The sequence below is a fragment of the Lonchura striata genome, chromosome 3 (genome assembly GCF_046129695.1).
Source record: "Lonchura striata isolate bLonStr1 chromosome 3, bLonStr1.mat, whole genome shotgun sequence".
Lineage (NCBI taxonomy): Eukaryota > Metazoa > Chordata > Aves > Passeriformes > Estrildidae > Lonchura > Lonchura striata.
In genome coordinates this window covers 8,714,244-8,737,939 of record NC_134605.1, presented here as the reverse complement: position 1 = coordinate 8,737,939, position 23,696 = coordinate 8,714,244, and the positions used below count along the sequence as shown (strand labels likewise).

The window sequence follows — 23,696 nt, the reverse complement described above, 5'->3', positions numbered from 1 at the left end:
CAGGCAAACTATGTTATTTTCCCTCTCTGCTTTGTACTGCACTAGAAAGAAAGGAAATAACACAGCTAATAGTAGCAATGTTTGCTATGTACAGTTACAGAGAGGAAGATGTCTCAAAAACATCGGTTGCAGATGGATATTTCCATTCTCGTTTTGGAGCTTTATTTTAAGGCCTAAACAGCAACAATTAAATCCTGTGATGTCACATAATTTGACCATAACAAGTTAAACAAATGAAGAAACTGCCAAGGAATTTTAATTTCCAGGACTTGATTGGATACTTAATAAACTCTTGCTGTTGGGTAAATTCTGTCCATGCTTCAGAGCACCAGCCTAAGAAATATGGGAATTCACCAGTACAAATTTGGTCATGCAAATTAACTGAAGAAGTAAGTATTGGAAAACACAAGTCTTGACAGAACAAAGCCCAGTCCAAATGACAGCCACTATAAAAAACCTGGATCTATAAGCACCCATTCATCTCCACAGAGAGGGAACAATGGGCTATGCAAACCCAGACAAAACCACAGGATTATTTTAACCATCACCTTAGATGCTTTCTCAGCTTTCAGTTTTCGGACCACTTCTCCTTGTTCTGCTACTTTATCATACAGAGCTTTACTGTCCAAGGTACCAGAGGTCCCAAGCTTTGATGACTGTGCAGTCCCAGATACTGGAGGATTTCCTGGCTTATAATCCTGGCCTGTCTTCTCTTTGTATTCTGCTTTCAAGGCCAGCAGTTGTTTCACAGCTTTATCAATATCTTCCTTTGCTGCCTTCTTAGCCTTCAAGTCACGAACTACATCACCCTGTGCAGCCACCTTGTTGTAGATGATCAAGTGACCTTCAGATGATTCAGTACAGGCTGGAGTAGAGGCATGACCAACAACTGGAGCAGATTTTCCTTTCAGAGCTGAACTAGCCTTAAAAAAAACAAACAAAAACGCCAAGTATTCAGCATGTAATCTTGTACAGAAATAGACTTATAGTAATACATTTTATGATACTTTCTTAAATTAATACTTTACCTCTTTCTTTGCAGTTTCAGCTTTGGTCTTCTCTTTTGACCCAGATGTTGGCATTTCTTTAGTGTGTCCATCAGGGATGTAAATCAAAATGCATGGAGCATCTTTACAGCTGTAAGGACTATAAAAAGATTTACAGTAAAGGAAATAAAAGATAAATATAAAACATGCATTTAAATAAATGAGCTACTCTTTCTAAAAGATGCTCTCACACAACTGCAGGTTTATCTTTATACACAGCTATAATTACCTAATTTACATAATTGGGCATCTGCAATGATTCCTCTTACATGCAACTTTTCCTTCTTTTATAATATTTATATGTTTATGTTATAATTGCATGTAGATGTTTTGATAGCTTGCTAAAAAAGTGCTACAATGAAGTAGCATGTGCACAGTCTAATTGGAAAAATGCCTATTTTATTCTGTAGCACTACTATTTAATTTCTATACTCCAAATCACAAGGTAACCATGACCTCATTACCAAGTCCAGGTTAGCTGGGGTGCACCTCAAATGCACCATACTTGGATTAAGACAATTTGAAGAGCCAGGAATGTAATAAAAAATAAAAGTCATGCCAGTCCACCAAGATATTCTTCACACAGATCATGGGAAAATGTTGGCAGACAGCATTACTCTTGCCAATGTGCGTGTGTGTGAACACTAAAACAGAGCAAGCTAAAGCAAATTCTGTGAAGTCTGTTTAGGCCATTCTCAGGTAACTTACCTCACTGGCTCATAGGGCTGATCACAAATAAAGAATCCTCTCCTCTGAAGTTGTATGATGTCTCCTTTTTTTAACTCCTTAAGGCACGGATCACCCAGCATCAGTTCTTCTTGCTGTTAAAAGAAATCAGTCCATGTCTAACAGAGCAAGGGAACAGTAAGAAATAGAGATGTAGAAGGATAGTGGTGATTTCCTCCTTTTCAAAGTGTCAAGATGTTACTTAATTCCAGCAGCAGCAGAACAAGTACTAACAAGAAGATGCAAAACTCAACCTATGGATATCAGATGTGTAAAAGTCTGGTAATAACTACGAATAAACAAGAGTCATATTTTAATTTTGAGATTATGACAGGTTACATAGAAACACGGAAACTAGATACACCAGCACAATTTATCTGTTTGACAAAAAAACTATTATATTTTAAAAAGAGCAAATAGAAACAGTGAACTTAAAAAAAACCAAAAAAAAACCAAAAAAAAAAACCCATAAAACAAACCCAGACAACACTAAGTTTTGTGGAATTAAAGGGGACAAAAATATAACTCACCTTGCTATTTCGGTTAATATATTGCTTGAAGTCTTCATCTTTACCTAGAACTGGCTTAGTGATCAGATGCTCATAATTAACACAGACAGTTGGGATGAGTGGTGCTCGTGGAGTTTCAGCCAACCAAGTGATCTTAGTAGTTTTTTTGAAGTCCTTATTATCTAAGTTCAACTTGGCATTGATGGATAAAATTTTTCCACTTGAATTTCTATAGGAAAACAGAATTTATGACAGTACAGCCTAAATGATCAGTTCTGATTCAATACTGTAAAAACAAATGTTCAGAGTTCATTTTTGAAGTGTGAATCATAGAAAATTAAAGAGTGCATTCACTGCCATTTAAGTCCTCCATTAATTTTGTTGTCTTAAATAGCAATATAGAGCAAAAAGCATCGGGGAAAAAAAATTTTTGCATTTTTATGTTCTCTATCAGAGCACACCCCATTCTGGCACTGTCTCAACACAACCACCTCAAAGATACCACAATGACATTAAATGGTCTCCTTCTCCACCTAACATCTATGCAACTGAAACTGTGACAAGTTTAGTTTCTCAGTATGCAAAAGCATTATTTGTTATGGGGTGAAAGTTGTTAACATTCCAGGTGTTTTTTTTTCTGTCTGAAAAAGCTGTTTTACAGTGGCAATATTACCAAAGAATCATGGAGAGCACTGGATGAGAAGGACATGCAGTATCAACACTGACTAATGATTTCCAACCTGAATCTACAGAAATAGACACCCTATGCTAACAATGTACTTTCATGGCATATTTCAAAGTAGACTTATAAACATAGAATCATAGACTAGACATGTATGGCCAACCATTAATTCTTTACTGTTACAAGCTTCCTGATAGAAGAAAAGGCAACAAAAAGCTGAAAAGCAAAAATTAATTTCATTTGCTATTGAACAGGTTACCTGTTTAATTTGGTGATGATGATATTGCCCCAGTTTATGAATGTCACCACCTCCCCCTCTGTCAGGGTCTCCGCATCTGCGCCCTCGATGAGGACTCTGGAGCTGTACCACACAGGCTTCAACCCAACGTCAGCATTCTGTGAACAATGGTTTACATTTCAAAGGTAACAGATGAAGACAGAAGATGGACAATAGCAGTAATGCAAAGCTACAAAGTTTTTTCACAGCTCTCTCCAGTTTCTTGTTCACAGGTGTTGCCCACATTCCCTTGACAGTACACTCAAAAAATCCACTGACAGCATATTCCATTTCCTTAAGCTCCATACATCTTTAAGATCCCACAGGTAAACCTGAAGTTTTTCTCAAGTTCCCATTTTGCTATGCAAATTTCTTTCAAAACTCATTTCAGAACTCTCACTTTTGCTTTTTTATAAAGTTAATATGGAAATACATATGGAGCTCCTTTCAGCTGCATAGATTTGTAATGACAGAAAACAGAATTACATCACTTATAAAATACTCAGCTTTAAAGTATCTCAACAATTGAGATAAACTTTTGTTTTCTAAAAAGGCCAACAGCTCTAAGTTCAGACTTTTTCAGCTGGTCAGGAGTTTTCAATTTGTTTCTTCTGGTCAGTATTTATTTCATTACATATTGAAGGCAGCATTTACTGGTACTATCAATGTTTTACTATGCTGGCTTGTATCTAACCAAACTTCACAGTCTTTGAGCCTTGAAGAGTTACAATTCTCACTTGCATCTGCTTAAACCTGTTTCCTTGTCATCAGCTATGGGGAAGAGGGGAAACCCAATGTCCACCTCTCAGTTACAAGAAATTGCTACAGGAACACTCTAAACAACAAAATCAAAACAAAGAAATTAAGCAAAGCCTCAGCAATATTCACTCATTTCTCAGTGTAAGCATATATAGACATAACTAAGGGATGCTTTTAGTGACATTTAAGCACTATTTGAGACATTGAACTCAAAGGAAAATATCTGTTACTTGTAACAACAAGAAAGAGTTGTATCAGTAACATACTCCCCTTTTAAAGGATATTACTCTGCTTACTGGATACTAGAAGTATCAAATCAGCAAGTCCTTAGCTTTTGATAAGAATTATACAAATTTAAGTCATATTAAAAACCCAGAGATTGACAGAATCAACAGGTTAGTATGTTACCTCTCCACATAAAACCTGATTTTATAAACCACTTAAAAAACACCTCACTGTTAATGGATAAAGAGCGTTTACTGTATTATAGCCACAGAGCTTGAATAAAACTTAATATTTACCCTCTGCGAAAGTTAGCATCAAACAATAGGAAAACCAGCTTGAGCAGCACTCCAGGCTTGTAATGATTCACCTCTTCTGAAAGCTTCCAGAGAGGCCTTTTTAAGGCACATTTTATATGCACTCTATAGATTTACAAAAGGAGTTTCCTCTTAAAAGAGCAAACATGTTTAGTAGTTGCACAGCTTTTGACAATTCTGAGGCAAAAAAAAGGCACCCCTTGGATAAATCTGATGCTATCTGAGCAAGCTAAAATCAGGGCTCTCCTTCCTGACTGTTTCATGCCAAGGTACTTCCCAACCTTACTGAGCTGCACTACAAGAATATTAAGAGAGTAAAGCAAGAACCTTTGGATGTTTAGCCACTTCTTTCATCTCCTCTTGAGCTTCAGGAATATTTACTGGGACCACTGCATCTTTCAGTAAAGCAGTGTACCGAGGTGCTACTGGGTCTATAACCTACAGGAAACAAATGAGGTGGGGATCATGAATATATGCCACTGACAAAGTAAAGATGCTTTACAAAACAATAACCACAAAAAATAGAAAAGGAATATTAACTGGTATTCTTTATGTTACTGCATTTTTTCAAAATTTGCTTTAATGTCACATTCATCCAAAGTTACAGAATAGGGATAATAGAGTAGTGGTAATACTTTACAATTTCCAATCTTTAGTAAAATACTCTGAGTAAAATCTGGATTGGGTACTACTGACAGAGAAGTAACCAAAATTATGATCCAATGCCTTATATGGAAGATACAAAAATGTACTCTGACATAGTTTTACTGTGCACATAAACTATTACATCTGAGCTACTTTTTCTCTAGTTAACTATATTTAAAGCAATAATTTTTAAGTGGAGTTTGTTCTTTTTCCAGCAGCACAAGACCTGATCTCATACTCATTTTCCAGGCCAGTACTCCAGCAGAATCAGTGACAGAACTGGCTGCAGAGGAGGCACCAATCAAGTCTGCAATTTTACTACAGACACATTAGATACTATAATAAGGCAATACCATAACATTGACTTCATTAGGATTTCTACAACATGACTTTGGCAAGAAAAAGGTACCACTAGGATGTCTTCCTGTATTTTATTGCCCATTATCAAACTTAGCTTCTGTAGTTTTTCACAGCATTTTTTACACCTGAAATACTGGTTTGTGAAACTGTTCAGAGGCACTTAAGCACATAATTCAAGTAAAGCAGTCATATAAGACTGAAAGGAGTATCAGAGATCTACCAGGTTAACTGGAAACTAACACAAAACACCTGATTTTATTAATCTAAAGTGATTTTTGCATTCCTTGGTTTATTCCTGCTCAAGTAAAAGCTACTCAGCTATATATTTTTCTATATTTTGGAGAAAAGTATTTAACTTGTAATGACTTGACATTAGATAATAAAGCGGTATGATGATATACTTTTAAGAAGACACATTTTTATAAGTTAGTAGTCACTGAAGTCAGACACCTAAATGTCAGACATACACTCTGAAAAAGGACTTGTGTATATATCTCAAAATGTAGGGGTATTATATGACTTCATATCATAATTTCAATAATTAAATGACCATATTTTATAGTGTTATTACCAGGCTCTTTATTTTATTCATTAAAACTCGCAATCCCTTGTCAGGTGCTAAAAATTACATGATCACATAAAAAATATGAGTTGTCACACTGATAGTCTTTGAGTTCAGAACTACCTGAAAGCAGCCAACTGGTTTTTCTCATATTGCAGACAGCTTTCAATCTGCACAGCCACATGTAAATAAAACTGGCTAATAAATATGGTGCTGTACAAGGAGCCGAGTCAGAGGTCTAAGAAACTCAGTTTAAAAGTCAATTAAAAAAAATGAGCCTTGACAGTCCATTGTGGATTCTTTCCCTCAAACCAGTTGTTAGTCATAAATATATTTATGCAGCAACAGAAAGAACCAATTCATAAACCTATGTGTATGTAGCAAATCAAATGCAAAATACATGAAGAAATACAAGACACATGCCAGACAAGCAAAAACTATTTAAATGAACAGATCTGGGTACTGTCTAAGCAAAACCAAGCAGGAATCCCAATGCAAAATAACAGGTGTTTCCACAATCACACAAAATATGCAATCCTCATGAAAACAAATCGCCTTATTATAGTGTCCAAGCATCTGCTGCCAAAAAGCAACTCATCATGTCAAGATGCAATATTCCTGATTTGCCATTCAGTCAGAAACTCCAGCAGTGCTGGCTTATCTCCCCAGGCAGAGCACGCAGTGCGTTCATCCTTTTGCCACAGAAAGGAAACGCAGCCAACGTGAACCAAATTGGGGAAAATTTGTGTTTATGTTGATAAATCAGCCAAACCAGAGGTGGTCAGCCTTTGAAAACTAGGAATAATGCATTTTCAGTGGGTTTGTAGAGCTCCTGTTATACAAGCAAGTGTGACTGTGCTATGAAGCTGCAAAATGATAGCTTATGCTATGTATGCTTACAGCACTGTAAGCTATATGCTAAGGTAAAAAGCATTAAGTAATACCTTCTTACAGATAGCTCGCAGCTTGAAAGCAGAAAAATGAAATGCAGTTTTCAGATCAGGTTTACAGCAAATACCATTATCTTTTCCCGTACTACTAAGGAAGGCAAGTAAGTACTGGTATAGGAGAATCAATAGGATTAGTGCTTCTTCAGGTTAGAGGGGGGGACATTCCATTTTCCTGAGAGTGTGCCAAATGATGCAGCATACTGCAACTGCTACTTGTTGTGATAAGCACTCCAATGAATGCTGGATTCTCTACATATCCTAGAAAGAGGATTTCAGGAGTAGCATCAAATTTGAGTAAGCACATACCTTTTTGTTAAAGGACCAGATTTTATCCCACTCCATATTCACAACAGATCGAGAGGAGCCCTGGATAAAAAAAACCCAAACCAACACCACATTAATATAAATATTCTAGCTCTTAGACTAATTTTAAACAAAGTTCTTTAAACTGAAAACTCTCTATGGTTTGTTTTCATCAAAAACAGTTTTTGAGCTTGCAAAATAAACCCCCTGCAAGTCAATTTTGCCAACACCTACTCACAGGTGCTACTATTGTTGAAGCAATACACGTGAAAGTACCAAAGCTTCAAAACAGAAACCTACCAGTGACAAGTACATTAAGTGAAGCTTCACAAATATTTGATCGAGGGATATTCAAAGAATCAGAAGAAAACACCCACCTGAGCAGCAATAAATTGTTTTAGCCCTTCAACAGTCATGCCTCTTCTCAGGACACCACGCACAGTGGGAAATCTTGGGTCATCCCTAGTGAAAAAAGGTATTCCATTAGTGCCATACACTAAATTTTCTAAATTCTGCACTTATCAAGAACTTTACTAATACTGCCACACACAAAAGGCACAGCCCCTATTTTACTTAGTGAAGTCACAGCTATGTGAGAACACCTAACTGAGAAGACTGTGCTCTTATCCATACAAAATGTATGGTGAAGGTTAGCAAGGCAAAAGTAGTGCCCCTATCCATTACTTCCCTTCCAAGGACACACAGAAAATGTTACTGGAAAGAAGAGACAATGCTACTTCTTGATATAAGTGATAGAATTCTATGATTTTTTTTTTCTCTTATGGAAAAAATAAAAAGGCCTGATCTGAAATGTAACATTTGAATTTGTTGAATCAAACTTTGCTGAGGACCTAACAGGGAGGCTTAGTTTTGGAAAGAAAGGTAAAGACCATAATAAGACCAGCTACACCTCTAGGGAAAAAAACAGGCAGGCGCAGGAAAGGATAAATTTGGCTCCAGCCAAGTGTCTCCACGCATAAACTAGGAATCTAAGCTTCCAACTCAACTGACAAGTAGACAACAAGTCCACCAAACACTGTCTGCAGAAATCGAATTAATCTGAAAAAATTATCAGAAAGAAGGAGGGTGAGGGCAGGTGGGAGAGAAGTGGAATGGATTTGACTAGATGGACAGGACCAGAAACACTTCAATCCAGGCCCTCTTCTGGCATTGTTTAGCAATTACTCCAATGACAACAACCAAATGACTCAAGAGTGGAAAACATGTAAATGCCACCCACAGCAAGAGCCAGAGTACAAAAATAAGCTGCCTCCTGTTTATTACAGGACATGAATATGTATCTACACAGCTACTGCAGAGTAGGAAACAGACACACTGTACATACAGAAGCCAGTGTAATTAATCCATATTCTTTAATATTGTTTAAATACTCATTCAAACTAGCCCAAAGCAAAAATGAATATGCCAGTCAAAGAGTGTTGACCTACAGCCATGGAACATACCATCCATCCACAAGACCTTCGTTGACAAACCACGTGAGCTTTCTCTTGGAGAGCACAGTGTTGTTGAGGTTTAGCCTGCTATACTCCCATATATATGGTTTCCTTATGCCCAGAGCCTCAATAATCCAGTAGAACTGCTCATCTCTGTCATGGTATTCAGTTGTTCTCAGTGCATGTGTGACACCTTCAATACTATCAACAATGGGGCAGGCAAAGTCGTATGTGGGATAAACCCTGACAAAAAAGATCTTTAATTAGCAAGGCAGAACAAAACACTTTCCTCCCACCTAAACATTTAAATTGAGTGCAGTTTATATCCATGTATTATAAATATTTATAAGCTATGATCCTAAAAACTTTCAGATCAAGACTTATCAAGACACATACACAATGAATTGTCCACAAAAAGATCCAGAGAGCAATACATTTTTAAGATGAAGAAAGCCTTCAAGAAATGAACTGATCACAGCCTTAATATTCAAGCCTAAACAACCCTACACTGCTAATGTTTCTTTCAAACATACATAAGAACCAAAACTGAATAATATTCACTGTTGACCACGATGGCCATCTCACAGGTTTTAAAAGTAATTTGCACAAGTGTCAGAAAGTCAAGAGACTCATCACATATTCTGGTTGAAAAATATTAGCAGGTTCCAAGTATTAAAATAAATTCATTAACGAATTTTAAGTGCCCTGAAAAGAGCAAAAGTTACAGGTCACATAAGGAGAAAGTAGACATACTTGTAGGTACTTCCGGTCCGAGGGTGAGGCTGGTTTTTACAACGATAAAGAGTTGGATCCCTCATACATCCATTATTACTACTCATATCTATTTTTGCTCGTAGACAACAAGTTTGTCCATATTCTGTTCCCTTTTTCATTTCTTCCCACATTTGTAGATTCTTATTAACACCTAAGAACAACAAAAATAAACCATTTTCTAAGGTGTTATGAAGCTGATATAGAATCAAGTTTCATTACTGCCACAACAAAAATCAGTGTCACCCACCTCTTTGGACACTGGAATTAATTTTCACACATTTTACATTTTGAATTTTTTAAGTGGTAATGAATGGTGATGAATTTATACATACCCAAGTTTACTGCCCTGGTCTAAATGTATACTTAATCCATCCAGCCTTGCAGAACAAAGCACTAAACACTTTTAAGTCCCTATAAGCACCTTGACGATATGCAATTTAGTACTCTCACTCATATTTGTTAACAACAATCAAGTTTTGATACCAAATCAAAAAGGTAAGAAAGCAAGACCAAAGCTTAAAATATCTTACAGTTATTTCTGTGTTTAGATTCCACTCTTTGCTCACGCTCTGCTTTCATCTGCTCTGCAGGAGTATCATCCACATATGCCTTCCCTTCATGAATAAGCTTCTCAGCGTATTTCATTATTGTTTCAAAGTGATCTGAGGTATATGTGAATTGATCTGGTTTGATGTGCAGCATGGCAACGTCTTCAAGAATAACCTGCGAAGTGTGAAAATGTACACTGTAATATTCAGGAAAGGTAGTTTTCTTACATCTTTATCCTCTTCATGCAAGATGTGGTGTTTTTAATGCTCCATTGTCCAGGAAGGATAAGCCATAAGAATAAGCATGAAAGAAAAGAGAGGCATGCACTTATCATTCTTTCACAGCTTATAATCACTCTGCTATCTTACTATACCTTTTCAAAGTCTTCTTTCTCTTTTTCTGGATTTGTGTCATCAAACCTCATAATAAGTTTTCCTTTAAAGTTAACTTGGTAGTGCTGATTTAGCAAGGCAGCTTTGGCATGACCAATATGCAGATATCTAAAAAGGAAATTAAAAAATAAATATATACACCAGAACTACTTCAGCTAGACTTCTTTATTTGTGAGGGAAGGAGAAAGAATGGAAAAGCAATATCTAAGTGTAACAAACAGCAAACCTAGGATATTTTAAATATTACACGTTTATGAGAATAGATTATGTTCCCTCTACCACAAATTTAGTAGTTAACTGTTAAAAATAACTAAATTGGTAAATTAGAGTGTTGATATGGATATAAAGATTGGACTGCAATTATCTCCATTTTTACAGACTAACTTAACCCAACTGCTGATGATACCCAGTAGCAGCTAAAAGATAATCTGAACCTACCACATTCACAAGAGTGGAATTTTTCTGATTGTTGTGTATTTTTTAATATAAGCTATAAAGCTACTGACATTTTGAACTAAATATAAATCCCCAAATCCACAATACTAAAATCTCTTGCAAATGCAAGAGAGTAACATGTCCCTGAAGAAGTGTTTTAAAACACCAGGATTAAGACACTAAAAACTACTAAAGTAAGTTGAGAAGAATATATGTTATAAACATACATATACATAATACATAATTTACAATATTTGAGTATCAGTTTATATTGAACTAATAGAGTAAGAAGCACAGCTACAGAAGTCATGTGATGCTGAACAGCAAGTTTAATGAACAAATTCAGTTGTGGAAATTTTATAGGCCATCAGGCAACTCCAAAAAGAAACAGAAAATGAAAAGCCAGCTGAAAATTGAGTTTATTGCACTGGCTCATCACATCTCCTCTGTGTGGTCTTTAAGGAGTTTGTGCTTTGGTATTCCACACAGTCTGGACCCCTGGCCCTCCATTATACATCTGGTGTAAAGCTTCCCCAAGGAAGGCTATCCCACACATCTTTCCTTTCTCAAATCTAAGCTTCCTTGGGAAGCACCAAGTCTCTTGACCCAATTTGTAAGGACTGCATGTCCACACCACAGCTCCTGGTGGGGCACACACATCCATTATCCATACAAATGCCATCCTCCTGCTTGTCCTCATCCCACTGCTGAGCAGCACAATATCACCTCACAACTAAACTCCCCGTTCCAAGTTGAGGCAACGGCATAATGAAGTACGGAGGAGAAGTGAACAAACAGCTCTAGTGGAGACAAAGCTTTAAACATTTATTTGGTTTAACAGCCTTGTCTGATAAGCTGATTAACATCCTTACTAAAGCACTTTTTTTTTTAAAGACAAAATAGAACCTTCTCACAGTATTCATGCTTCTTACCCACTTGCTTCAGGAGGAAACCTCACAATGACCTTTCCCATCTCTGCACCAGGAAGTTCAACAAACTTCCCAACATCTGCTTTCTTTTCTTTTTCTGTTGCCTTGAAAAGAGACATAATTACAGATTGTACTAGCTGTAAAAACAGATATAAAACTCTAGATAATAACTGCTGTATCAAAGTCTCCTTTCAAACCTACAAGCTGCCATATTGGACCGCATCATCTCTTCACAACTTTCACATTACTCAAGGCACTCCAGAAGAAGATTAATTCTAGAGTTTCAAGTTATTTTGTCTTCAAATCTTATTCACGACTGAAAAGTCACACCAGTTGTCTAATTTATTCCATAGAAGGAAACAATTTCAAGTTAAGGTTTTGTATCTTAGCGTTCTTAACCTGAATATGATTAACAAATTCAGTCAACTGAAGACAGCAATCTTTGCAAGTCTATCAGGATCTCAAACTGTCTTTAGAAAAAGCAAACGATGTATCTAAAGAGCAGTGCTGATTAAAAGAAGAGATGCCATATTTCAGTTATTCCAATTAAGCACTGGACTAGACAACTCATGCCCTTCTAAATTTGAAATCGACAGCTTCAGCTGTAAACAAGAGTTTACAAAAGTTTAGTTCATTGTACGACTGCTTACTTTCAGTTTTTAATTCAACAACTTAAAAGAGAAAGAAAACCTTGCAGTGTATTCACAGAAATAAAGCTATTCTCTCCAGAGGATCTGAGTAAACCTTACCATTTTAACCTTTGGTGTACCAGCAGCCCACTTGGCTCCTACTGACTGGAAAGCATGTTGTGCCTCAAGGAAGCTGTACCATCGCTTTGCATGCACAGGAGCTTTGTTTTGTTCTATCTGCTCTTGCCACATACTATTATCTGTTAGAAAACAAAGAAGTTTTCAAACTATTAAATTGTAAAAATAAAATTATTTTTATCAACAGCAGCTTTTTAAGACTAAGAAAAGATGATTTTAAAAATCTACTCGGTCTCTCTTCCGAAGAGATTTAGTCATGGGGACACATGCAAATTAAATAAATTCTCTTCAAACCCAGAATATACTGCATTCCTTCTTGGATTCATCAAGGCAGAAGCTGAGGGGGAACAGTCAACACACATGTTTCTTTGTATCATCCACCTCAAAATTATAGCAACTTTATTTCAAGACAGAAACATAGGATATCCTTTGATTGCGTTTACATCTAATATTTTCTACACTTTATCATAAGTGAAACATGTCAATTGGCATGAAACATGCCAATACCCCCCTTTATATCTGAGGGCTGTGTTCCTTCAATCTAATCTCCAAGGAACACAACTTCACTAGAAGGATTCTGAGGGGGAAAAGGAGAAAAAAAAAAGGATACTCCCTTGAGATTGCTCTTAAGAGCAGCAACTTTGAAAAAATACTAAAAGCTACTACTAGCTTTTAATCTTAATTATACCCTTTACTTTCAAGTGGAATTGGGTTATACTGAATGGTAGATTGTCACCTATCACCTTTAGATATAGAGCTAAGAGAAAATAAAAACCAAATCCATAAAAACAGACCATCAAAGCTTCTTTAACCTCTAAAGGGTATTTTGCAGAGTAACATCTACCTCTTTTAATAATTCAGTGTAAACACTGAAGAAATTTCCACTGCTAAGATAATGTCACAAAAAGGTCTATGCATATAATTTATGTTGCACATTTTCATATTGAAGCAACAGGTAATAAAAGATGTTCTTACAATTATTAATACAAAAGAAGTTAGAAATAATTCCACCTAGGGATTACAACTCATAAATTTCCAAATGTAACAACAATTAAAAAAAGAGCAATCCAGGATTTCCTAAGCTATACTATTGCCATCACTAGTGATGCACAGGTCACAGCAGTGTGCATGACAGTCTGTGACACAGGTAGGAGTCACTACTAGCATCCACAAAAAAGAAAAACTGGGGATTCCTGTTGTATATTGATTATCAATATATTGATATTGCAAGCCAGTGAAACAGAGAACATAAACCAATACCTTTTAGTACAGCCCAGACACACAAATCTGCAAGACTCAGAGAGTTTCCCACCAAGTAGGTCCGTAGAGACAGACAGTGGTTGAGTTCTTGGATGGCTGAAGGGAACTGGCTAGTAGTGGATAACTTTGTAGCACTAAACTCCAGCCAGTGGTCAATCTTGTTTGAAGGGACAAAAGATAGTTAAAGTTACTACAGGAATGAGAATTAAGCTTGTAAAATAACTGAATAATATACAATCAATGTAACAGCTGAATAGAAAATATTAACAGGAACATTAGAATTAAATATATCAGACTATAATATATGTTGAAAGAATATTTAAAATAAATTATATTAAAAAACTCACCCAGAATGATACTAAATGATGAAATTTAATTTCTTCCTTCAGCAGTTTGAAAACATCACCTTCACTGAAGTTATTCCCATTGGTAAAATAATAAGCAGTTCTTAGGTACTCATCACAAAAGTATATAAAAGTCATCACTGTCCTTTAGCTATTGATATATATTTGTGATCTATTTCCTCTTCCTGGCGCTGCTGCTGGTTAGTAAACCATTTTCCCCTCAGTCCCTATTTTGTCTTCCTCATCTCCTTTTAGATTTGAAGAAATCAAACCCCTGACCTTCACAAGTCTTACTCTCCATTCCTGCAAAAGTCTTTTCCATCTATCTTTGCACATAAGCACAAAAAAAAAAAAAATTAAGAATTAGGCTGGTTAATAATGTAGCCCTGTCTATAAAACAAATCCCTCAATCCTGCAAGAGACTAAGTGTGTCTTCTACTCCTCTGGTCCTATTTCATGTGTAAGCATTCTGCAAGCTGCAATGGGAATCCTTCCAACATTCAAGACAACGTGGCAGGCACAGATGTAATTACAACCACCACAGAATTCAGTTCAGTCATTTTCAGCTACACGCCAAAATATGTGCACCACAAATGCAGCTGTCCCTGTACTTCTCCAAGTACAGTAGTATTTTGGAAAGAGGCGGAAAAGAAGTAGTGTATCAGAAATACCAGCTCTGAAAGTGTGCTTGCTAAGGTCTGGGCTTAACTTAAAAACAAGGGATTTGGACAGAAATTTTAAATAGCGACAAGATAACTTACAACTTTTTAATGCATCACAGGCAAAGTACTAAGACAACACTTCCCTTGAGACAAGTTATGAGGGCTGAAGAGTGATTGAAGAGTGATTACCACTGGCTTCAAGAAGAAAATACCTGAATCAAGTCCTTCAGTCCCTCCCCAAATTTCAGAGGAAATAAATTTCAATTTGTCTGCTAGTTTCAGCTATCAATTTAAAATGCAGCACATAATTGATTATTCTGAGCTAGACCCAGGAAGAGACCGGGGTCAGGATTTTGTCCACCATCCACAGCAAAAACTACTTCAGGATTTCAATGCCACACAGCGTTCCTTGGTGTTACACTGAAGTGTTACAGGATAGCAACTGATGGCAACAGAGCTGAGAAAAGTGAGGAGGGAAAATCCCATGTTTTACCTTCCAACCTGAATTATTTTATATTAGTGAGCTGTCTGCTTAGGAATTGCTGCTGCAGGAGTGGGCAAGGGCAACCCTTCCAAAGCTCAGATTTCTTAGTCTTTATATTTTATATAGATTTCTTAGTCTTTATATTCATTTATAAGAAGGAAGCTTAGCAAAACAAACCCCTCAGCATCCCACATAGCTGGAACCTCAGTCTAACAGTAAAATGCAGAACAATAGGCACAAGGTCAAAAAAAAGCCCAACCACAAAACACCCCCCCCAAACTTAGAACAGGCCAAATGAGAAAAAGGAAAAAAAAAAAATACAAGAGACAAGAGCATGATTCAAGTCCAATCCTGAGCAACCTGGTCTAGTGGAAAGTATCCTGACCCATGGGAAAGAGATGGTCTTTGGGGTTGGGAATAGATGGTCTTTAAGGAACCTTCCAACCCAAACCATATTATGATTCTGTGATTCCTTCTTACCTCAGTGTGTTCCAACAGATTTGAGCCATATAACCCAGCAGAGGCAGCAACTCGAGCCAGGTACCGAGCTATTGAATTCACATCAGTAAATGACACTTGCCTAAAAAAAAGAGAGGGGCAAGGCAAAGGTAAATTACTACCTCCAGACAGTTCAACTTTAATTGCACACACACACACAGTTGAAACATGTGCAAAGCAAACACAAAATAATTTCCAGGCAAGCCCAACAGGTACCAGGTCACCAGAGTAGAAAAACAAAAATAAAATAAATCTAGCACAAGAATAAATAAGTCCTTGCTTTTCTATCACCAGATAGAACACTAAGCTTCTAAGCATAAAATAATTTTGTTTAAGCTAAATTAAGACTCTGATTATTCTTTCAAATACTAAAACTTTCTCCATATCTAACAGAATTCATAAGTATAACCTGAGCTACAGATTTTCCACATTATAAGGAGCTAATCACTCTTTGTTTTCTTTTCATAAAAGAAGGATCACTTTGAAGAGGATTCCTAGTGAATCAACAGAAGAATTCAGAGGTCTTCATCATGGTTTTAAGGCTAGCAACAGGGGAAAAAATCCCTGTTTATTTGTTACTTACTTTACTCAATTCACACTTCACAGAAACCATCCCCTGGTGAACAAACCTGCCTGCCTGTATTTGTTTCTTTACCCAGTCTTCTCCAGATAACAGACTAATTTGAATTTGTTGTCTCATTCCCTTATGAAAGTCCTCAACAGACCTGAAGAGGAAAGGCTCTCCAAAGGTAGTATTTCTTTGTTTTCATGTCCCTTTTCTACATTTTGTACAGCATCAAAAAAGCTGCACACTATCAGAAATCTAGCTTCCAGTTCATGTAAGAGAAATTAATATTTATTAAAGAACTCTGGAAGAATGATGCATCAGAAGCATCAGTCTCTGGATAATACTCATCTCTACTTGACAGTCCCATGTAGATGCAGATTGCAAAAACAGAGCTCCAATTGCTTCTAAATCAAGCATTGGTATCAACAAAAGAAGTCCCTGTAAGTGTTCTTTTGAACATTTATTCAATTTAATGGACTGGATGCTATACTCCAACTTGTCCAACCAAAGTTCCACTTCTGTTCTGTCATTGTTTTCTATTTCCTTTTTTACCTACTGTATCCTTTATAAAATTAAAAAAATTCTGATAGCCCTAAAGCTTTGCAAAAATCAATAAAAGTTCTGAAAATTATACAGAGTGCACTTTATATATTAACAATTAGAATGTGTCCCATTTTTAGTAAAAATGCACCAGCCAGTCTCATTAGGTTAATTGCAGTAAAACCTAAGGAATATAGTTCATTGGGAGGGTTTTTTCGGTTTGCTTGTTTTTAATTCTGCTTGCTTTCCAAGCATCTAGGATCCAGTATATATATAGAAGATCCATAAAATATAACTAAAAACAAAAGTCACAGTAGGGTCTTTAAATTCCACCCTACTGTGTAACTGAAAGTGTGTCCTATTCTAATTTCCCACTATCAAATTTTAAGAAAACTTGTTTAAACTGAGAAAAACAAAACACTTCCAACACATTTTCACTTGAAAATCTGCGAAATGCACTTCTATTGTTTTCACTAGTTCATACAAAAACAAATACCCCTTGATTACTCAAGCAAAACTAAATACATGTATAACATGGGAAAATGTTATTCTGAGTAAAGTCTTACTTATGCTTTAATAGTTGTTATTTTCTTCACAAAAACAAAATACTCCCACCCAAATATCACTAATTGACCTCTATGGAAAAGTTATAAAAGGCTCTTTGCAGCCAGTGCTTGGTAACTCCCGGGCTAAGTAAGGGAGAATGAATAGGGACAATGCAATGTTACAGGCAGAGAGTGGCTATTGAGAGTGACATGAAATGCCACATAATTAAACACCAGGGCAAATGTTTGAGACAAGGGGAAAAAGGGACCAAAAAATAAAAGCTAACACATAACACAAAAAACCCCAAAACACAAATTATTTCCAACCATAATAAAACAACGTTGAACTGATTTGTAAAAGCTTTTGCTTGATCTGCCTAGAAGGAATAACTACTATGAAATGTGCATGTGTTCACCACACAAAAGCTGTACTAAAGCTTGTTTTGACAAGACACAGGTATAGCAAAACTCTCCAAAAAGCCATCAGCACTCAGCAGAGTAGTTTGCTTAGGAGCTATTACTCCACAAAGTTTTGAAGTTAAGTCTTCAAAAAAAACCTTTAAAATAAAATTCATCATCTCAAATGAGCAATAAACCTTTTAGATAGCTGTCTGACAGCTAAGTTTCAGCTAGTTAGTTGAAAATTTTATCACCAGATTTTAACTGAGCTTCAAAATCAAACCTAGAAGAATCACAAATAAAATGTTGTTTCTTGTTCAAGTAAAGTCATTAGAACTAATGGATTCTCCAAACAAAAAAAAAAAATCAAAATCTGAAACATCCCAAGTGATTTTCACATCATGCCAAAACACGATGCTTCAGCAGAACTGATGCCATGAAATCCATTTAGCAAAAGCATTAGTTGAGATACGAGTTCAGCTGATGCCTCTCACATTGCAGATATACTTTTAACAGACTTTAAGGTACAGAATCAATTTTTAAAATTATTGTACAACCAAGTAAGGGAAAATTAATGCAATACTGAGGTCTGGAATAACTTCTTGAACATAAGCCAATGCCAGGGATAAGAGGACAGTAACACACAAAAATTTCCATCTGATGGGCCCATGATTCTAGATATTATCTACCCGAGGCCAAAGTGCAGAAAAAGAGTTTTTGCTTTACATTTCTGACAAGTTCCTTTACAGCCAAAATGAGTGCTTTTGCAGTGGACAGGAAGAAGGCATGGCAACGCTAAATTATTTAATGAAATAAATATTATTTCAAAGCAAACTATATACATTAAAAACGTTCTGTCACAGGAGCACATCTATGTATAAATACATATATACATACATATATATATATATATATGTGTGTATATATTTTAATATATATATCCATCTACTGCCCAAACAGTCAAAGAAAAACAAAATCTAAACCTGACTAAGGCTATTTAAGGGGAAAGCTTTCTCTGGCAATTAAAAAATATCCAATTAACTTTCTGTTATGTAAGCTGTATCCCACATGTGCAAAACACACACCGAAGATTATTAAAGCTGTACCAATTAAATCCCAATACAACCTGTCATGTTTCTCTTGCTTTCATTCAAAACCACAGATTCAGCGCTATCACCAGGCACAGCAAAAGACAACATGCAATATCAGATTATGCAAGAACCTCTGAGTTCAGGTCTAACATTTTAAACAGAAAACAATATTTGCAACCAGTAAAACAACCATGACTGAAGGCTGCGAGTCTTCCTGTGCTTTGATTTTCTGCAAATATATGTACATAGTGACAAGCTTATTACCTAAGGTTAGAAGACATGGAAATGCTCAGTTGGTGTTAATTTATGAGGAGCAAGTCTGTAACTGCAAGACAAAATTAAATATATATAGCCATTCTACAGACAAGCAGGTATTCCAGTTTGAGATGCATTGGTGGTTCTAACAGCATCTTCTATGGAATTAGTTCACAAAATTAGAGTTTGTCACCAAGTCTGTGAACTATAGATTCCCCCAATCTTCAAAAAAACAATCAATGTTCAAAAACTAGTTATAATCAGTAATTTCAAATTCATCATGGTGTTACCATACTTCAAGTTACAACTGCAATGCTCATGTGTACAAATATGCTCCTTACTGCAGATACTAAATGCCAGAGTTCCCACTGATATGTCAGACAGCAGGATCTCGCCTCTTGATATATCCAGATGTCTTAACTCACATGGAATTGAAGATGACAATGCAGCTTCCCAAAACTAACAGTGTTAGTCCTGCATTTCGGATAGGCATTTGATCTTACTCAGTTTGCAGAAACCATCTTCATGTCCCAAACCTGAAGTTATCCATTCCAATGGCAGAGTATTTTTAGAAGGACAGACTACATAAATTTGTCAGATTATTACAAAAATTTCTAATATTCCTTCTACATTGTGCAGATGGATACACGGGTTAGCACTACACAGTTAATTAGTACTTTCCTGACATAACATCATGCCTTTGCTTATACACACACAGGAGGGAGCCTCAAATAATGCCATCTAAACATTCAAATTTCAGTCCACCACACACATACAAATCCAAGAAATCTTATATATCAAACCTCTCTAATGTAAAACAGCTTTGCTGTTGCTAATGCATGGCACCACAAGAAGTCCTAAACAGTAAAATGACTGGTACAGCATAAATATTATACATAGGTACATGTAAATAAAAAGAGTTTTTTCCATAAAGATCTAGTTCAGAATATACTGTAAATGTTTTGCCTGCGCTAGAGACATCAGTGATGAATAAAACTGTTTTTTTTTTCCTTTTCCTCCTACCTCAAAAGGTTACTGTCAATGCTACAACCATGTGATTTTTAAAACTGCTGACCCAAAGGTAGAAGGAGAGATGCAAAGTCACTTACTCGGACACAGAGAGGATGGTTTCTTTGCCTTCTTGCACTGAAATTTCAACATCATTCTTCACATGCTCCACTGTCAGCAGAGCTCCTTGAAATAACAAGAGAAAAAGATACTGAACTTCTTCCAGGAGAGACACCTTTCATAGTTACAACCAACCATTTACATCAGCTATCCACTAGGACCAGGTGACCGAACTGACTCCTTCAAGTGAGAATGTCCAGGGAAACAAAAAAAATCAGTGTTCAGTTTCATATGCAAGAGGCTGCTTCTTGGCAATCCTTACAGCTTCAAATTGATAATGTCCAGCACACAGGGATCTGCAGTGAGCTCAGCAATTGATACATATTGCTTCCTAAGGGTATGGTAAAAATTAGTCCAGTCCCCCAGGATATGAGGAGAATGTAATCAAAAAGCTCTTAATTATTGAACAGTATTACTAATGTACTCCATCCCAGCCTTACACATGCTTTAAAGGAGAAAAATTACTGAATATACCAGCACTTTCTGGACAATGATGAGACTGTTTTTAACCTGATTTAAAGTTTATGAAAAGATTAGCCACTCAAAACCAAGAAACTTTATCCATGTAAAAGCACAGGAAGCGTACATTGGGTTCTCAAAGTAGTCCCCCAGTGACAGCAAAAAATGGTCTCCAGAAAGAAAAGAATTACTGAAGTTTTTAGGCTACACCATTGAGTGGAAGACAGCTCTGACCACATTCCAAGAGGCTTGATGCAAACCTGCTCTGATCTTGAGGCTCTACAGCACAACACAGCAGCTCAAACAAAGCACCGAGCTCACTTGGCTGCGTTTCTGCACTGGCTCTGCTCCAGGCTCAGCCTGCTGAGCACAAGCAGAGGAGCTTGTGTTCTTTAACTTTGCTCAGAAGCACAAAGGCAGCAAGCTTTTGCACAGGCAAAACAAGGACTGTACTCTAGGTGTGGAAAGGCACCTAACCTGTTACAGCCTCCACAGCGTGCTGTGCACTTCACCTCCCCTAGAACAAGGCTCCAGCTACCAAGGCAGATGATACTATAAGCTATTAATACTCTGGCCTAAATACAAACCACTGGAGCTAGGAATTCCCTAGCTCTCACCTCTGCTCAGCTGAAAACCCTTCTTGTGGCATTAAGTCAAGGTTCTTCTTCTCATCCCTCAGCTATCCATCTCTGAAATTCAGGGTGACATCCCTTATGCAATATGTTAGTAACACACGTAAGTATTTTAATAACATGCACGGAAATGCTTTGAAAATGACAAGTATTATGTGCACCGAGCTGTGTCATTAACACTGATGACATTAAAAACTACTACACTCTTCCCACTGCACAGCAGACACCATGAAGAGTATGAAGTAAGGATGAGTAAGATGAGTGTGCTTGTCTCCTTCATATAAATCTTTCATCTGTAATATGTAGTATTTCTGACACAATCATGCAATCTCCTGAAATAAACCTCCAGTGCCAGACACCAGCTGTCAAAGAAAGTAAGTCTCCAAAGCCCCTAAAACCTGACATTAATCGTAATTCATATGGCATTGTTTTATTTTCTAGCAAATCGGTATAAACAAGTCTTAGGAGAAATTTTATTTAAAACTTATATGTTTTTATACCTTGAATCAGTAATCATGCAAGTTGTATTCAACTCTGAAATGCATTTGGGAATACCAGCGAGAAAAATAAAGCAATAAAATATGATGAAGAAAATTTATTTTGAACAGCTAAAACGAAATGGAGAAATTTTATGGAAAACATACAAAATATCGTTTCCAGATGGGTGGAAGTTCAATGAAGGAGGTTCTCACATTTTTAAAGGCAAAAAATAACATCGAAGGGCCGTAAGCAACTGAGAACTTCGAGCCAGCTCCCCAGAGGGGAATTTTAGCAGCAGATTAAATGAAAACGAAAGACAGCACAGCGGCAGAGCTGAGGAACAGGCGATGTGAACTCGGGCTGTGCTGAACATTCATCCTCAACGTGCCAAGTCACCCGAGGCTGCAGCCGAGTTCTCGCAGCCCGAGTAGCTGACCAGAGGGACCCGCAGCGGGCACACGGCCCCGGGAAGGACGGCAGGGGTGGGAAGGGGGACGGGAGGGACGGGAAGGACGGGAGGGACGGGAAAAGGACGCGAGGAATGCGAAGGACGCGCACGGCCCCGGTGCCGCCAGCCCGGCCCCGCACGCGGCACGGCCGGCGCCGCATGATGCAACACGGGCGGGAGGGAGGAGGGAGGCGGGGAGGGGACAGAGCCCGCCGGAGCCCGGGCAGCATCGGGGAGCGGGGCGAGGCGAGGCGCGGCCCGCACTTACCGAGCGGGGGGCTGCCCGCGTCCACGGTGAGGCTCAGCGCCGCCATGCCCGCCGCCGCGCCGGAACCCAGGGAGGCGGCGGGGCGGGGCGCGCAGCGCCGCCAGCTCGGCACGGCCCGGCGCGGCCCGGCGGCCCCGCAAGGCCCGCCCCGGGGCGGGGCAGCGCCCTCACTTCCGCGGGAGAAGCCGTAGAGGCGGCGGGGCGGGAGGCGTGTGAGGGCGCCCGGTGCGTGTCTGTGCCACCGGCCGGTCCTGCTGGGCCAGGCCGGAGCCGCCCGGAGCCCTCGCCGCGATGAGGGATGGGTGCTGGGTGAGGGCTGCCCTGCCCCTCAGCAAACCAGATGCCGGCGCACATTCCCTTAGCTGCTTGTCTGGCGGCAGCCGTGGAGATATCTCCAGCCCCTTTTCTATCTGTGGCGATCCAAATCGAACAGCGCAACACGCACCGACACGTCCGAGTGCGGTGGTTTCACTCCTCTGGCTTTGTAGGATGTCACTTGTTAAACTCCTGACAAACGTGCGAATTTTGCAGCGGGTCAAATGAGTCCCAGAATATCCCGAGTGGGAAGGGACCCGCAAGGATCATTGAGTTCAACTCCTGGCCCCGTGCAATGTGGTCCAAACGCTTTTGAAGTCTGGCAGGCTTGGCACTGTGACCACTTCACTGGAGAGCCTGTCCCAGTGCCCAGCCACCTTCTGGAGCCTTGGAATGAATTACAAAATGCTGCGTCACCCAGTTTTCACAGGAGACTGGCTCAAATTCACTTTGTTGCAAGGACAATGCAGTGTCACTGTGATTTTATTTTTTCCCTTCCCCATCTATTTTATAGATGTTACTGTAGCACTTAATGTGCTCACAGAGACATTATCAAATGCTTGATTGGTGAAGCAGTGCTTTTTGTGCAGTGGAGGTAGTGGTATAGCCAGAGCATGACTGCCCATTGCATGCTGGTTTTTAGGTTTGATTCCTGCTGCTGG

At 38.1% G+C, this 23,696-nt stretch overlaps 1 protein-coding gene across 6 annotated transcripts in view; it reads right to left on the bottom strand.

Annotated features, from left to right (window-relative positions):
- The window catches only part of EPRS1 (glutamyl-prolyl-tRNA synthetase 1), a 37,452-nt gene extending 14,630 nt beyond the window's left edge, over positions 1-22,822 (bottom strand). For 3 of the 6 annotated variants that reach the window (XM_021546826.2, XM_021546828.2, XM_021546831.2), the window contains exons 1-19: positions 22,720-22,822; positions 20,414-20,498; positions 15,889-15,988; positions 13,919-14,075; positions 12,641-12,780; positions 11,895-11,995; positions 10,509-10,635; positions 10,117-10,309; positions 9,566-9,737; positions 8,822-9,055; positions 7,736-7,820; positions 7,362-7,421; positions 7,050-7,070; positions 4,866-4,976; positions 3,223-3,359; positions 2,303-2,510; positions 1,755-1,867; positions 1,029-1,146; positions 549-923 (exon numbers count right to left, since the gene is read on the bottom strand). In XM_021546826.2, coding sequence (XP_021402501.2) covers positions 549-923; positions 1,029-1,146; positions 1,755-1,867; positions 2,303-2,510; positions 3,223-3,359; positions 4,866-4,976; positions 7,050-7,070; positions 7,362-7,421; positions 7,736-7,820; positions 8,822-9,055; positions 9,566-9,737; positions 10,117-10,309; positions 10,509-10,635; positions 11,895-11,995; positions 12,641-12,780; positions 13,919-14,075; positions 15,889-15,988; positions 20,414-20,498; positions 22,720-22,765 — 2,583 coding nt within the window. In that variant the 5' untranslated portion in view covers positions 22,766-22,822. The remainder of the gene's footprint in view (positions 1-548; positions 924-1,028; positions 1,147-1,754; positions 1,868-2,302; positions 2,511-3,222; positions 3,360-4,865; positions 4,977-7,049; positions 7,071-7,361; positions 7,422-7,735; positions 7,821-8,821; positions 9,056-9,565; positions 9,738-10,116; positions 10,310-10,508; positions 10,636-11,894; positions 11,996-12,640; positions 12,781-13,918; positions 14,076-15,888; positions 15,989-20,413; positions 20,499-22,719) is intronic. The other 3 variants (XM_021546827.2, XM_021546830.2, XM_021546832.2) reach the window with 1 other exon arrangement.
- Between the last annotated feature and the right edge of the window lie 874 nt (positions 22,823-23,696).